We start from the raw sequence: 15,202 nt of genomic DNA on the forward strand, positions 1-15,202 counted from the left end.
TATCATCACCCCATACCCACCGACATCCTCAGTTTATTATCACCTAAGACTGTTCAACTTAGAAATATCACTGAAAAATTATTTCTCGTATTCCTCTGAACTGTTTTGTGCCTTTTGACCTTGACACTTCAAATCCACAGCTAAATCCGTCATACCTGTATAACTACAGATACTTCTCAGCTAGTATAAGTGCCTCCACAGTTTCCGTTTTTTGGTCCGTTTGGGACACATGCATCAGGAACTACTGTCCTAGGGTTGAGCAAGGCAGCCACTGTTACACTCTTGGCCAGGCGGGCTTAGGTATGGGCTGTCAGAGTCTTGGTTAAATATCCACAGTCTCTTTCTTCCCCCGTCTGATTTCCTTCTGGTTTCTCCCATTAGCCACAGTAAACTGGATGCCTGAGGGCCAGGGAGCCTGGGTGGTGTAGCCTTTTCCTGTGTACAAGTCAGTTACCTGCAGAGGCTGGCAGAGTGGGGAGGAGCCACTGGAGGGCCAAATGGAGAAAAACCAGCACGCTAGCTGCCCCTTCCCCTTCTTCTCTTCCTCCCAGAGGTAATCTGGCCACACAGATTTTCTCATTTTCCCTGACTTTGACAGACTCACTCTGAATTCTTGCCTTTGCATGTACTGTTTTCTTTGGCAGAAATTCCCTTACTCCATTTCTTTGCCTGGCAAACAAACTCCTACTTATCCCTCAAGCTCCAGCTCAAATGTTACCACTCTTTTACCTACACACTTGTAGAGGCAGCAAAGTCCGAACAACGGGACAAAGAAACATAAGGTCGGGTCCTCAATCCGCCACTTACTAGCTGATGTGGGCCAGGTACTTCTCCGATTTTACGTAGTTCCCCCCCCCCCTTTTTTTCTTTTGCAAAATAGGAATGGGAATTGCTGCCTTGACATCCTTTCTCCAGGGATGAAAAAATCCGTGAGATAAAATGTTCTCTAAAATGCAAATCACTTTACAAATTTAGTTTTGTTGTGGTTGCTCTTACCATTGCTTAGATTTTTTTCTATTAGTTCAGACCGATCACAGTGCAAAAGGCAACTTTAGTGGCATTCACATACGAATTCAAATTCCTACTCACTCCCTTTTCTTTCTACAGCCCCCTTTTTCTCTCCTGTTCAGTTATTCCCCCCCGCGGCCGCTCTCATTTCTTTTTCGGCTTGTTTACTCTGAACCCAGGTATCCAAGGTCATTGCTTGATTGTGCAGGTGCATCTCACAGTTAAAGAGGTTAAGTCATTTAGTAACGGCAAGGAGGTAGGGGTGGAACGGGGTAGGTCATCCTAACAAAACGCTGCACTCTAAGTTGTAAAGTTCTGGGAGGTGAGAATTCAGACTGGCAGGGTCATAAACGAACCCCTCGCAGAGGGAGGGTGCAGGGCCGACTTGGGCTTCTGCGCGAGCCTCTGCAGCCCGCGCCGCAGCCCGCGCTTGGACGCCGGAACCCCAGGCAGGCGGGCGCGGTGGCGGGTCCGGAATTCCGGGAGGAGAGCACGAACGGGCGAAGACTACAACTCCCGACGTGCACGGCGGCCAAAACGCGTTCTATCCCCGCTTGACTTCTCATTCTTTCCAGTTCTTACGACGGAGTCCGGTGTCTAGGAACTGCATAGTAGTCACTATAGCGAGACTGTAAGCTTCTCTGTTGGCGCGGGGACCGGAACAGCTTACGGAATGCCTCTCACTCTTTGGGTCCTTCGCTCAGGCGTTGAGGAACTCGCTTTCGGACCGGCCGGGTTTCTAGGGGGACAGTAATTGTGGTAGGACGCTGTGGCGCGGCAGTTTAATTCTCCGGCGGCGGCTGATTGAGCGGGACGAGATGGTCCTGACGGGGCTCATCAGGAAACTGGGTAACAGTCTGAGTTGCCCCTCGCCCGGGTCGCCCACCCGTCGTGGCCGCTTGCTGAGAATGGCGGTGTCACGTTTCCGAGGCCGGGCCACCCCGCGACGGCTTCCTGTCTCGTCCGGGCTTCGGCAGGGCAGCCCCCGGGGGCCCACCTCGGACTTTGTGTAAACTCCGCAGTTCGCGTCGTGAATGCACCAGCGTCCTGCGTGTGGAAAAAACTGGTTTCTTTATTTCCTTCTTCACCCCGCTCCCGCCCCCAGCGTAGATAACGAAGTTTTAGGGTACATTCCCTGTGGGCGTCTCTTTGGAGTCGGGAAATAGCTCTGTGCTGTCTTCTTTGACAGGTCATCAGCTGGCCGAGATCAGGGCACGCGCTCTCAAGAATATTCTCTGCAAGATTGAGCACAGTTTAATCTGCTGTGCTGATCTGGTTCAGGAGAGGCTCCTCTTTCTCCATTTGCTGGAATGGTTCAATTTCCCGTCCGTTCCAATGAAAGAAGAGGTTCTGAGTCTGTTGAACAGATTGGTTAAGGTAGGATCATTTTGAAATAAAATAATCAGACAAGTGAGTATTGCGTAGTCATTTAATTGTAGCATTTGTTGAAAATTTAAATTATTAAAATTTTAAAAAAACAGCTGTGAATGTTGAATTTTAATTCATTTGGGTATATAATGCTCCATCCTCCTTTTCTCTGATTTGTGATGTTGAATCTCACATTGTCTCTGCTGTGTGCTGAAGTAACACAGTTTCTGAGTTCAGGTATGTCCTGATTTGGGGGATCGTCTTTGGAGGTTAATACTTGTCATTCTGTTTTCCCTTATGGTTCTGTTATTTACATGTTAAAATGAGATGTCTTTGTGTAAAAGAGAACACATTTAAAGATAAAGTTACAGACCATGATACTAAATGGCACAAGTATGTTAAATTGTTTTTCCCATATCTGTTTTTCAGATTTATGTTTCTCAGTCTGTCTTGAGAGTAGTTAGTTGTCAGGGTCAAATATCAAAGTGGCAGGTTTAACTTTTCCAAACTGTAAATCACTATGCAGTTGTAGGGGATACTTATTACTTTGGCATCCTTTGAGTGATTGGAGGTAGAAGAGGATACAGTGAGTGTCAGTGAAGAGAAGTAATCAATTTAATAAATAAAAGTAGGAATGGATAGTGTGTATTTCTAGTGTTCAGTGTCTGGGCTTTTCTCTCATAAGTGTTATTAAATGTTGTACGTATGTTTCTGTAAATCTGCGTCTTATGTATATCACTGCAAAAATTATGTTTTAAAAAGGAACATCTGGTATACCAAAAATAATGTCATGTTTTGACTGCTGTAAAATAAAGTCTAGAGATTTTGGTATTTATAGTTGTTCTCAAGACACTCCTTTTCTTATTTCAGTATCCCCCAGCAGTCCAGCATTTGGTTGACCTTGGTGCAGTCGAATTCTTATCTAAACTTCGTTCTAATGTGGAGCCGAATCTACAGGCTGAAATTGATGGCATTCTGGATGGACTTTTTATTCTTCCTTCAGAAGTTCCTGAACTATATTCTGCATCTTACCAAACCAGTCAAACTGGTAACTCTTTGGAATCACTCTTATGAAATCAATCAGTCAATCAGTCTGTTAAAATATAATATATTGGTTCTAATGGTTAATTCTAAGGAAAGGAACCTTAGATTAAAAAAACAAACAATCCTCCTCCTCTCCCCCCTGCAACTCTTATTTTTCTTATGTTAACTTACATGAATTTGATCTTAATTCCCCTCCTCTGATGTTACAGAGAGGAGGGTACTTGTGTGTTTTTGTTTTGGTCACGGGGCATAAAAGATGAAGTGACTTTCTTTTTTTGAGGCTAGTTTGACAGATTATTTTTTTAGCAATAACAACAGATTTTCATTGAGCACTCATTACTATGTGCCAGACGTTGTTTTATATATTTTACACTTGCATTTTGGGGGCTGTGTTCCTCATATAGGGAGGATGTCTGCCCTGCTCATGATTTTGTTACGGGGTCCAATCAAAATGAGCTGCACATGGTGTACTGGCTAAAATCAGAGTCAAAGGGACATGGATTTAAGTCCCAGTTCTGCCACTAGTTGGGTGACCTTGGCTAAGGTACTTAATCCCTCCAGGCTTTAGTTTTCTCATCCAAAAATTGGTACAATCAGCAAGAACATCTTACAGGATTTTTGTGAGGATTAAGTGGGGCAATGTCTGGACGGTGCTTAGCATAGGGCCTGGCGTATATTAAGCACAGAATCCTTGTCTGCTACAGTTACTTGTTGTTCTTGTTATTACTTGATATCCAGCATAGTGCCTTGCTCATGGAAAGCATTTAAATTGATTTGAAGGAAAGAAAATGCTCTTGAAATTTATATGATTGAGTAGTAAAAGTATAAAAAACTGTGTTCTTGCTCATTTAATCTGTTAGACCCTATTGTTCTCTGTGCCAGTGCTATACTGCCACTGCTGTGACCCTCGGTCCTGTTGTTAACAGGAACAACAATAGCAGCTGCCATTTACTGAGTTCTTGTGTGATTGTGATTTTTAACAGTGTATTTTACAATTGCTGTCTAAGCCATAACAAATAAAGTAGAATCTTAAATCATGAATTTTCAACCTAGTTCCTTGCAGGTGAGTTTAGAGGTATGGTCTAGGGCTAATTTTTAGTTTTCTGTATTAACATTAGAACTACTGGCATGAAAACGTCAAACAGAAAATTACAAAATTTGGTTTTAGCCTTTTCTTCATTCTCAATCTCATCACCGCTGAAGTGCTGAATATGTAATCATGTATGATAGGGGATCGTCAGAGTTATTGCAAGATAGTGTCTGACTCTTGCTTTTGACAACTTTTTCTTAAAAAACATGAAAATTGAAGTGATCAGGAAATATGTAGAGTAAGGGAGAGGAGAGAGATGGACTAAAAAGCTGAGATGAACAGTTCTTGAATAAATACCTTGTAACAGATTCTTTATGTACATTGTGGATGTTTTCATTCTAAGAAATAATTGTAGTTACATAACGGTAAAAGAGAGAGAAAAAAACCCCTCAATTCGAAATTGACTCGGCATCCACGTTTTTTTCCTCTTTAGGAGGACAGATTATTCAGAGAACCATAACTGGATTATTTTTTTAGTTTTTAAAGTGATTCAAAAACTTAAGATAAACTGTTTATATTTGAAAAGAGCAAGTTTCACATTCAGCAAATAATGCATCAGTAACACAGTAATATATATTTTCTTTTCAGAATTGCCACAGCAACCTGAAACCTTAACGGGATATTTTCCTCAAGACAAAAGTACTTTCCAGCAGATGGAAGTGCCTCCAAGACCTGTGGGTGTGTATCTACAGGGATGTAGGTCCTGTCTACCTGGGAAATTGGAAATTAATGTACTTTCCCTCGTTGTTGTGAAGACATATTGTGGTCAGACTTAAATGGTTAAGCACCAAACTGAGTGTTTGTTCCCTCAAGTTAGGTTAGGATATAGAGTCTAAATGGTGAAACTTTATGTTATTCTAAGTGCCTTTGACCAGCTCTCTAGGCAGTGGTAACGGTGGCCATGGTGCTTGGTGCTTATCGAGCCAGGAGTCTTTGTCAAGAGCTGAGCGGTGCACTGTACACGCCACCTCATTAATTCTCCAGCTCACTAAGCGGTGCTGTCGACCCAGTGACTCAAGCCAGAGGCTCAGGATCAAATTTGTTTCCTCATTTATCTTTATTCCAACATTCAGTTGACTGAAGAGTTCTGATTTAGAGCCTCTCTCGGGAATCTCATCCAGGTCTTTTTGCGTCTGGTCTCTGGTCGGTCATATGGTGCCTCCTCAAAGAGACCTTCCCGAGGACTCTAGCCAGTGATCACTTTTTATTTACATTTGGTTTTCTTCCTATATGTATTTATTAAATTATGTATTCATTTATTTCCTGTTTGTCTCCCTCATTATAAACTTAATGACAGCTGCAAATAGTGCTTTATCCTGTGTGGGTGTGGGGAACAGTGCCAGAAATGTGTTAAGCACTCAGTATGTATTTCTTGAATGAATGAATGAATCTTCATGGAGTCCCAGTGAGGTTGATATTGTTATTAACCCCATCTTACTAATGAGAACCCTGGGGCTTAGAAAGGATAAAACCTTTGTACTAGGTGACACAGTTAGGGCATGGTTAAGTAAGCATGTACTTCACCTCTTACTGCCTGCATAGTTGAAATGAAAAGGCTGCTTCCAAGGATATATCTGCGGACGTCAGGCATCCAATTTAACTCAGTTTGGAAGCCCTCTGTTATAAAAACGATTTCGTAGAAACTCTCAGGTTGAGTACAGCATAAGAAATAACAGAAAACTTGTTCAGCTGTTAAAATACTTTACCTTTCCTTTCTGGAAAAGTTTTGTTAGGCTTATAGGGAGCTTTGGTTTTGACATGGTAGTTCTTTGTGTTTGTGGCTGAGAGGCTTAACTGAGTGACAACGAGGGACATCTGAAGGGAGACATCTGAAGGGAGTGTCTCCAGGGCTGGGAATCATGGGTATTTGAGTGAAGCGGTTGAAACATTCAGGAAGATTGAGATGGTAACATATTTTTATGTGAGTTGCAGTTTGTGGATTGATGGTGTGGCTTATTTTGGACACATCTTTATGTGTGCAGTGTAAGCCTGTCCTTCCCTCAACCCACCTCTTGTTTTTCCCTTAGAAAGTAAACCCTGCTTTTATGTTAGCACTTTTGAAGGAAGCAACTGCTATGTTTGAGAATTTAATAATACTATTATCTGAATTTAACAATTCCATGCTCTTTTCAGAGCATTTGGCAGAAAGCCTATTGGCCATTAGGAAGGGCTTATGTGTTGCCACCTTAACCCGTACACCATGTGTTTAAAAATAATTTGAAGCAGGGTAGTATAAAATTGCGTTCGGTTTCTCGGATCTCTTTTAATCTTGTCTGAGCACTGATATTTGATCTTTAATCTTATGGTCTTCAAGTCATCTTCAAAGAGGTTTAAATATCTAACACGATTTAGGATATTTGAACATGACTAATTAAATACAGTATATGATTACGTTTATATCGTTTTTAATTTCTACAGTTAGAGATCTCCAAATGCCAGTTCCTTTTTTGTTTATGCTCTATGTTCTGGTTAGCCACATGGTGAAATAGAAAATTTAATTGATGCTCTAAATGTCATTCAATATTGGTTTGTGTTTAATGCCCTTCTAATAATAATATATGAGTTCTGTTTAAATTATGAAAAGAGCTCTCTGTTATTTATTCTGTGAGGGAACAAATTTGCAGCTGATCTTTTTGGTATATTTTAGGGTACTGTAAACTGTGACTTTATTTGAGGACTTGTTTTAAAGGTGAAGCCTTATTCTGAACATTGTGAATCTGTCAACACTGTCCCCTTTGATGCCTTAAGTTTTGCTCTTCCATTAGCAGCAAATCCGACCGCGAAGTGTTTGAAGTTTTCTACCTTCCCTTGGCTCCCCCTGACCACAGCTGATAGGCATGTTCTCTCCTCTAATGAAAGGTACGGTACCTGATGTATTTCAGGTGTTTTGGCTTTTGGTATTGATATTTATAGCCATGAAGTCTGAGAGTTATTACTGTACATTTTCATCAGGAAAAAAGATACTGAGTGGCTGTGATAGGTGGCAGTGGGAATATATGAATGATTTTCAGTATTTCAAAAAACAAGCCAGAAAATTCCTGTTTGCCTTTAGTCAGGCTTCACATCAAGTTTCTTTTCTGTGCTTGGAATCCTGTGCTCTCCTTGGCGATATGAGTCATCTCTTACTGACCAGATTGCCCGGCCATTGCTTAGGCCCTTGGTGAATAAAAATGGAGAAATTAAACGTAAATGCAGTCTTTTTAGTAGACAGTATATTTCAAAACGTGGACTCTGTTAGGAGAAGGTTGGGGACCACTGATCTGATCTGATGTATTGGATTTTATTTGGTCATCACCCCCAAAAGTAGATAGCCAATATCTAGAAGTTTGGAGACTGTTCTCATGTCTAGTTTCACTTTTTGCTGAAACGTAATTTCAGTGAATGCCACATCAAATGAGTTGTCTGCCTTTTTTTGGTGAGAATCTGAAAAATAAAGGCCAACTTCTGGAGTTAGGGCCCAATACAGGGGGATGCTATTAAATGACTTTTGATGATGGCCCTTTTTACTGATGGGCCTCAGTAGATTCTCTTGGAGTAACATATTGAAGAGGTAGCATGCACCCGGGGATGGGGCAGGGGTGGTGCTGATCTGTCAGTTCTGAGTCGGTTGCTAAGGAGGAGGTATGGTCTCTAGTGGGCACCTGTGGCTGGTGAACTGTGGGTGGAGTGGAGCTGGGCTGAGAGCAGGTTTGGTTTCTTGGGGTGAGAGGTGAACCACTGCCACATCCCTAGGAGGGCAGATATTGTCAGAGAAGTTGAGAGGTGTCCCCTCCACGAGGTAAGAGAGGAGCACCAGCTTCATTCCCCTCGAGTAGGGAAGAGCAGTAAGGAATCTAATTCCTGGAATTTAACTCTGTACTTAAGTACATAAGTACTCTGTACTTATGATCTCCTCTGTCTTATTTCCTGATTCACTTAGCAGATTTCATTGATCTCCTTTCGTGGCACTGTGATAGTCTTTGGGTATACAGTGGGGGATACTGTGTAGTCCCTGCTCTTGAGGAGGGTCTAGTGGGGCTACGAAGTCAACAGGCAGTTACCGTAGCACAGATTATGGGCACGTGAAAGAACACACCTACCCCAGGGTTGTTCACTGATTAGGGAGGAGATTTGGGAAGGCTTCCCAGGGCAAGATGTCTTGGCTGAGACCTGAAGGATTGTGAATAGGTTACTTAGAATCTGGTATAGGTAAATTCTTTTTAAAAATAAATAATACTGTATTTTGTATATTTTTTAGCTCTTTAAGAAGTAGTAACCACACTTTAATCTGGAACACCTGTGAACTGTTGAAAGATGTCATCATGCAAGATTTTCCTGCTGAGATTTTCCTTCAAAGGCCAAAAATTGTTCAGGTGCGTTTCCTCTGTAATAGTTTTAGATTTTGAAACAGGGAACTTTTTGCAGTGAAACACATTTTGCAAAGTAGGAGTCCTTGGGAAGGAAATTTGCACGACCATATTTAAATAATGAAGTATTTGGTTATTTAGACCACTGACTCTCTAACTTACTTAGATGGCGGTGGTTCTCGTGATAGGACGTAGTCTCATTTGACACACGCGGTCCAGTTTGACGACCTTGAGCTTACCGTGTACGGATCACGTGGGGAGACTAGACCTGGGGAGCTGAGGTTGGGCAGCAGTGACCGGTCTTAATAGTTAGAGCTGCATCACTTTGGGTATCCAGGTGTGTAAGGCACGGTGCTGGCTGCTGTGGAAATGTGGCAGAGGTGAGCAATGCAGGTGGATTCTTTGCAGTGCAGTTTATTGCATACGTGTACAGTAGAGAGACTGGGATCCCGGGCTGGGATTGTGGTGTGTCCACGGCATCTGGTAAGGCTTGGTACCCTTGCTGCGCAGTCACGGGGCTGAGACGGGTGCCAGTGAGTGGCAGCTATTACTTCATACTGTCCCAGCTGTGAGTGATAGCAGAGGGAAAGCTGTAAATTATCAAAACATGCAAAATGATTTAGTTGTTTGAGATGTAAAAGGCTTGTTGTGGTTTTTAAAAAGTACTGTGTAACTTAATGTCCTGAATGGGGAATAATTCCTGTGTTCTTCACGATAGGTACTCAACTAACAGTTCAGATATGAGAAACGCTGACTGTTGTATTTAAATTTTATCTTACTTTGACCCATCTTCCTGCATTATGCCAAGTCATTTTTGCCTGTTTCTGTTTCTTATGTTTTATTAATATTTGCACCTTATCTTAATTGCTTTGACTGTTCATTTAACCTCACTTAAACTCCACATCCTTCTTTGAAAGTCGAGCACTTTGTTCCCTCCATCATTTTCATCGCTCTTCTTTATTTCAGAGCCTTTTATCTCTGTTGAAACTGGCCTTTGGAGGAGATGGAAAACATCGCCTGGCGTTGCAATCAGTGTCCTGCTTGCAGCAGCTGTGCACGTATTTAAGAAACAGACTTAACTTTCACCGAGATCCGAGTTTTTTCTCTAGTAAACAAGGTATTTATGTTTATATATTCCTTGGTCACTGGTGGTATTTGTAGATTCTTCCAAGAACTCCCCATTATATTTACTGTCAGGGTTATTGTGTATACATTTTCACAACATAAATTCCCCATTCCTAAATGTAATCAAATTATAATCTTTGAAAACAAACTGTATGAATGACAGAAGCACTCCTGATCCCATCCTCTTTTTTTTTGATAAGAGACGTTTGCAAGGTGTTTTTCTCCCACATATGCTGAGTGTTGTTGGGAGCTAAGGCCCAGGATTCTAAGTCCAGCTATTCACGTGGGACTTTGGGCGTTGTAGCAAGTTACATGTGGTGTTAAGAAATCGTTTGGTTTGAAAAATACCTATTTGTATTTTATGAAAACTATTTTTTTTTAAAATTTTTATTTATTATTTATTTATTATTTATTTTTGGTTGTGTTGGGTCTTCATTTCTGTGCGAGGGCTTTCTCTAGTTGTGGCAAGCGGGGGCCACTCTTCATCGCGGTGCGCGGGCCTCTCACTATCGCGGCCTCTCCTGTTGCGGAGCACAGGCTCCAGACACGCAGGCTCAGTAGTTGTGGCTCACGGGCCTAGTTGCTCCGCGGCATGTGGGATCTTCCCAGACCAGGGCTCGAACCCGTGTCCCCTGAATTGGCAGGCAGATTCTCAACCACTGCGCCACCAGGGAAGCCCTATGAAAACTATTTTTATGCAACTTGTGATGTAGGCAGATATTATACGATAGCTTTTCAGGGAAAAAGCACCACCTAATGGCCAAATAGAGTACTAGGCTGGCCTTGTCAAACTAGCATTTACAATTTAGGATTTCTATGCACTTATATAATACAATATATATTGAAAGTCGAATATTAAATTACAGTGATTTGTCATCCTGCTTCATAGTTCAGCCCTGTTTTGTTGAGAGTTTCACTGATCCTGTGCTACTTGAATATTTATCCTTTATGTTAGCTTTATTATAGACCTCAGGGGGCATGGGGTTTCCTCATTAACATTCTTGAGAGCTTGTGGGTACCCCATATTTCATCAGAAAAAGAGTTATAATGTGGGTAAAAATAGTGGATAAATCAGAAGACTTATTCATGTATTAAATAAATATTTATTTATCACCTACTCTGTGCCAACCGATACTCTAAGGGCTATAACACTGAACAAAACAGATAAGGTCCCCGCCTTTATGAGCTTGTATTGTAGAAGTTCGGGACAGGTAGTAAACAAACAAGTTTTTAGATATGAAGTGCTCAAAGGGAATAAAAGGGGTGATGTGACAGAATGTGACCGGGGATGTGGCTTTCTTGGATAGGATGGTCAGGGAAGGGATCTGACAGGAGGCGAGCTGAAGGGTGGGAAGGGACCTCCGCTTGAAGAGCAGCAGGGAGAGTGTTCCAGGGAGGTCAGAGGCCTCAGCCCTGAGGGCCACACGCTTGAGGAAGGAAAATCAGGCTGGTGTGAGGGGAGCGTAGTGAGCGGGTTGGGGGTACAGAGAGGGGAATGGGGTGAGGTTGGAGAGGTGGCCCGGGGCCAGGGTGCAATGGCCCTGGCAGACCTTTGTAAGGATTTGGTCAGTATATTCCCAGTATTGTGCGAGCCTCACCATCATCTGTTTCCAGACCTTTGTCATCATCCTAAGTGGAAGCTCTGTAACCATTAAGCAGCGCTCCCCATTTCCGCTTCCCTCTGCAGCCCCCGGTAATCTCTCGTCTATTTTCTGTCTAGGTCCCTAGACAGAGAGCGGGATTGTACAGTATTCATCTGGCTTATCTCACTTAGCGTAATGTTTTCAAAGTTCACCTATGTTGTAGCATGTGTCAGAACTTCATTTTTACGGCCGAATGACGTTCCACTGTATGTACACGCCACATTGTATTTATGTATTCAGCTGTTGGTGGCCGTGGGGCTTGTTCCCTCTTTTTGACTGTTACGAGTGATGCTGCAGTGAACGCTGGCATATCCGTTGGAGCCTCTGCTTTCGATTCTTTGGGTGCATACCAGAGCAGAACCGCTGGGCCATGCGTTGATTCTACGTTTAGCTTTCTGAGGGACCGCCAAACGTGTCCCATGGCGGCTGCGCCGTTTGACATTCCCACCAGCAGCGTGTGAGGCTTCCAGTTTTGCCACAGCCTCGCCAAAACTTTTTTCTTTTTCTTTCTTTTTTGTTAACCGTAGTCCTCCTAGTAGGTGTGAGGTGGTATCTCGTTGTGATTTTGATTTGCATTTCCCTAATGACTAGTGATTCTCTAGTGACTTTTCATGTGTTTACTGGCCATTCGTATATCTTTGGAGAAATGTTTATTAAAGTTTTTTGCCCGTTGTTAAATTGGGATGGTTGACTTCTTGTTTTTCATTGTTGAGTTTTGGGAGTTATTTATATATCCTGGATACTAAATCCTTATCAGGTATATGATTTGCAGATATTTTCTCCCATTCTGTAGGTTGTTACTTTGTTTTTTTTTTTTTAAAGATCTATTTATTATTTATTTACTTTATTTATCTTTGGGTGTGTCAGGTCTTCGTCGTGGCACGAGGGATCTTCGTTGAGGCATGCGGGATCTTTTGTTGTGGTGCGCAGGCTTCTCTTTAGTTGTGGCGTGCAGGTTTTCTCTCTCTAGCAGTGGTGCGTGGGCTCCAGGGCCCGTGGGCTCTGTAGTTTGTGGCACACAGGCTCTCTAGTTGAGGCACGCGAGCTCAGTAGTCGTGGCGTGTGGCTTAGTTTCCCCGCGGCATGTGGGATCTTAGCTCCTGGACTAGGGGTCGAACCTGCGTCCCCTGCATTGTAAGGCAGATTCTTTACCACTGGGCCACCAGGGAAATCCCGGTTGTTACTTTCTTGTTAATGTCCTTTGATGCATGAAAGTTTTAAATTTTGTTGAAGTCCAATTTATCTCTGTTTTCTTTGGTTGTTTGTGTTTTTGGTGTCATATCTAAAAATTCATTGCCAAATACAAGGTCATGAGGATCCACCCCTATGTTTTCCGCTAAGAGCTTTATGGTTTTAACTCATATTTAGGTTGTCGATCCATTTTGAGTTAATTTTTGCACAAGGTTTGAGGTAGGGTCTCTGGTAGTGTTTTAAGCGGGAGAGTGCATGATTCAGTCTCTCATGTTGTAAGTGAACACTGTTGGCTGAAAGGTTCCGTGTAATCAGGTCAATTAGACATGAACCTAAATGTGCTAAGGGAGTATTGCAGAAAAGCTTGACTTTTACTTTTACCTCATAGAAGCATTTCTGCTATCTTAATTTTGTTAATTTTTTTTTTCTGAAGAATGACAAGAACTACATAATCAGTAATCTGTCTCTACCAAGGAATACTTTTATTCTTTTTTTTTTCCCCCCAGATACAGTTTCCCAAAATTCTTCTCTGTCTTATTGTCATGAAGCAAGAGTCACTCATCATTCCCAGAATCCTTCTCCAGGAAGCAGCAGCCCTCGGCCTTCTGTGGTGGGACGCACAGGCCAGCGACCCAGAGGAGACGGCCAGGATTGGGACGCCGTGTCTTCCAGGTGACTGTAGGAAAGCCAGGTTAACTTGTGTGTGTGTTTCAGTTTTAGAGGGAGGTTGTTGTTTTGCTCTTTCGTCTTTTCTTTTGAAACATTAACACAGGTATTGGCCTTGTGTTAAACCAGTGACTTTCATACTTTTCTGACCATGATCCCCAGTAAGAAATAAGTATTATACTGCAACTCGGTACTCAGTACACAGACATATACTCTGTGTATGTGTGTGTGTGCATCTGTGTGTGTCCACTGAAACAACATGTTCACAAAATTGTTCTCTCATTCTGTGTTACACAGTGCATTTCTATTTCATCAAAAAAATGGTGATTCTGACCCACTAAATTGTTTTTAGCAGCCACAAATGGAGTGTGATCTAGTTTAAAAGCATAGTTTTAAATGTTAGATACTTTTTGATAACATTTTAAGCCCATTTTTGTAAGTTTAATCATAATTTAAATGCGTTGGTGTTTACTATTAAAGGGAATGATTGGAGAATCTATAAAACAAAGTCCCCTTCAAGGTGCACAGTTTATGGTATTTTATTTGTTGGTGTAAAGAAAGATTTTTATATATCTAGTTTTCTTAAAGGGATTGGCATGGTATTTGTGTGTTGCCTCATCCTTAGGCTACAAGCATCTTAAAACCTCTTTTTTAAAAAAATTTATTTATTTTATTTTTATTTATTTTTGGCTGTGTTGGGTCTTCATTGCTGTGCGTGGGCTTTCTCTAGTTGCGGCGAGTGGGGGCTACTTTTTGTTGTGGTGTGCGGGCTTCTCATTGCGGTGGCTTCTCTTGTTCTGGAGCATGGGCTCTAGTTGCGTGGGCTTCAGTAGTTGTGGCACACAGACTCAGTAGTTGTGGCGTGCAGGCTCAGTAGTTGTGGCGCACGGGCTTTGTTGCTCCGCGGCATGTGGGATCTTCTCGGACCAGGGCTCGAACCCATGTCCCCTGCGTTGGCAGGCAGATCCTTAACCACTGCGTCACCAGAGAAGCTCTTAAAAAGCTCTTTTTAAGTCTTTTCTTTAGTGTCATTCTGCTAAATGCTCAGTGAGACCAGCACTTGTCTGTTGGCTTGATTTTTTTCTCGTGACATGGCTACTGCTGCTCCAGGCTAACACTGACTCAGGTTTGCTGTGTGTTTGGTGTTACGTCAAGTGCTTCATGTGCTTTGCCTCCTGTGGTCGTCCTCATAACAGTCTTATAATAGGATTGGTATTATTATTATCATCATTTGATAGAAAAGCCTGAGGTTTGGAGAGGCTGGGAGACAAACCCCAGTTTATACAGTTGGTGAAGAGCAGGGCAGGGGTTTGGACAGTATGGTCCGAGAGCCTGTGCTCCTTATCCTACAAGGTAGCTGGTGTTGATCAGGCATGGTTTTTCTCTTTACCTCATTCTCTGAGCTGTATCTAGTGTGCTACGTGCTTGTAGATTTTCACTCCTGAGTGAACGTCCTCCTGGGCCCTTTCAGAGTTTGAGAGAAGCCCAGTTCATTTCCATATTTTGGGATGCTTGGTATATTGGAATTGAAGAAATGACAAAATGTATTAAAATTTGGGGGTTTTACATGTTCAGTAGTGTTAGTGCATCTCTGTGATTCAGCTTCAATTGTGGATAACATCAAAAGTCAACATTTTGAGGTGCTTTGTAAATGTGAAGTTCAAACCTTTCTATAGCACTTTTATCCCCACCCCACTCCTTTACACCCAAGGTAAAATTTT

General features: G+C 42.3%; 1 protein-coding gene across 7 annotated transcripts in view; it reads left to right on the forward strand.

Moving 5' to 3' along the window:
• The first annotated feature begins 881 nt into the window (after positions 1-881).
• RTTN (rotatin) overlaps positions 882-15,202 on the forward strand; it is a 178,148-nt gene continuing 163,827 nt past the window's right edge. For 6 of the 7 annotated variants that reach the window (XR_014251465.1, XM_082415873.1, XM_082415874.1 and 3 more), the window contains exons 1-8: positions 882-1,857; positions 2,198-2,385; positions 3,247-3,424; positions 5,099-5,188; positions 7,276-7,369; positions 8,748-8,862; positions 9,823-9,973; positions 13,322-13,487. Coding sequence is in view for 6 of the 7 variants with exons in the window: in XM_082415873.1 (XP_082271999.1) it covers positions 1,827-1,857; positions 2,198-2,385; positions 3,247-3,424; positions 5,099-5,188; positions 7,276-7,369; positions 8,748-8,862; positions 9,823-9,973; positions 13,322-13,487 (1,013 nt within the window). In the remaining variant the exon portion in view is untranslated. The remainder of the gene's footprint in view (positions 1,858-2,197; positions 2,386-3,246; positions 3,425-5,098; positions 5,189-7,275; positions 7,370-8,747; positions 8,863-9,822; positions 9,974-13,321; positions 13,488-15,202) is intronic. The other variant, XM_082415875.1, reaches the window with a different exon arrangement.

The sequence above is a fragment of the Balaenoptera physalus genome (assembly GCF_965194825.1).
Source record: "Balaenoptera physalus genome assembly, chromosome: 12".
NCBI lineage: Eukaryota > Metazoa > Chordata > Mammalia > Artiodactyla > Balaenopteridae > Balaenoptera > Balaenoptera physalus.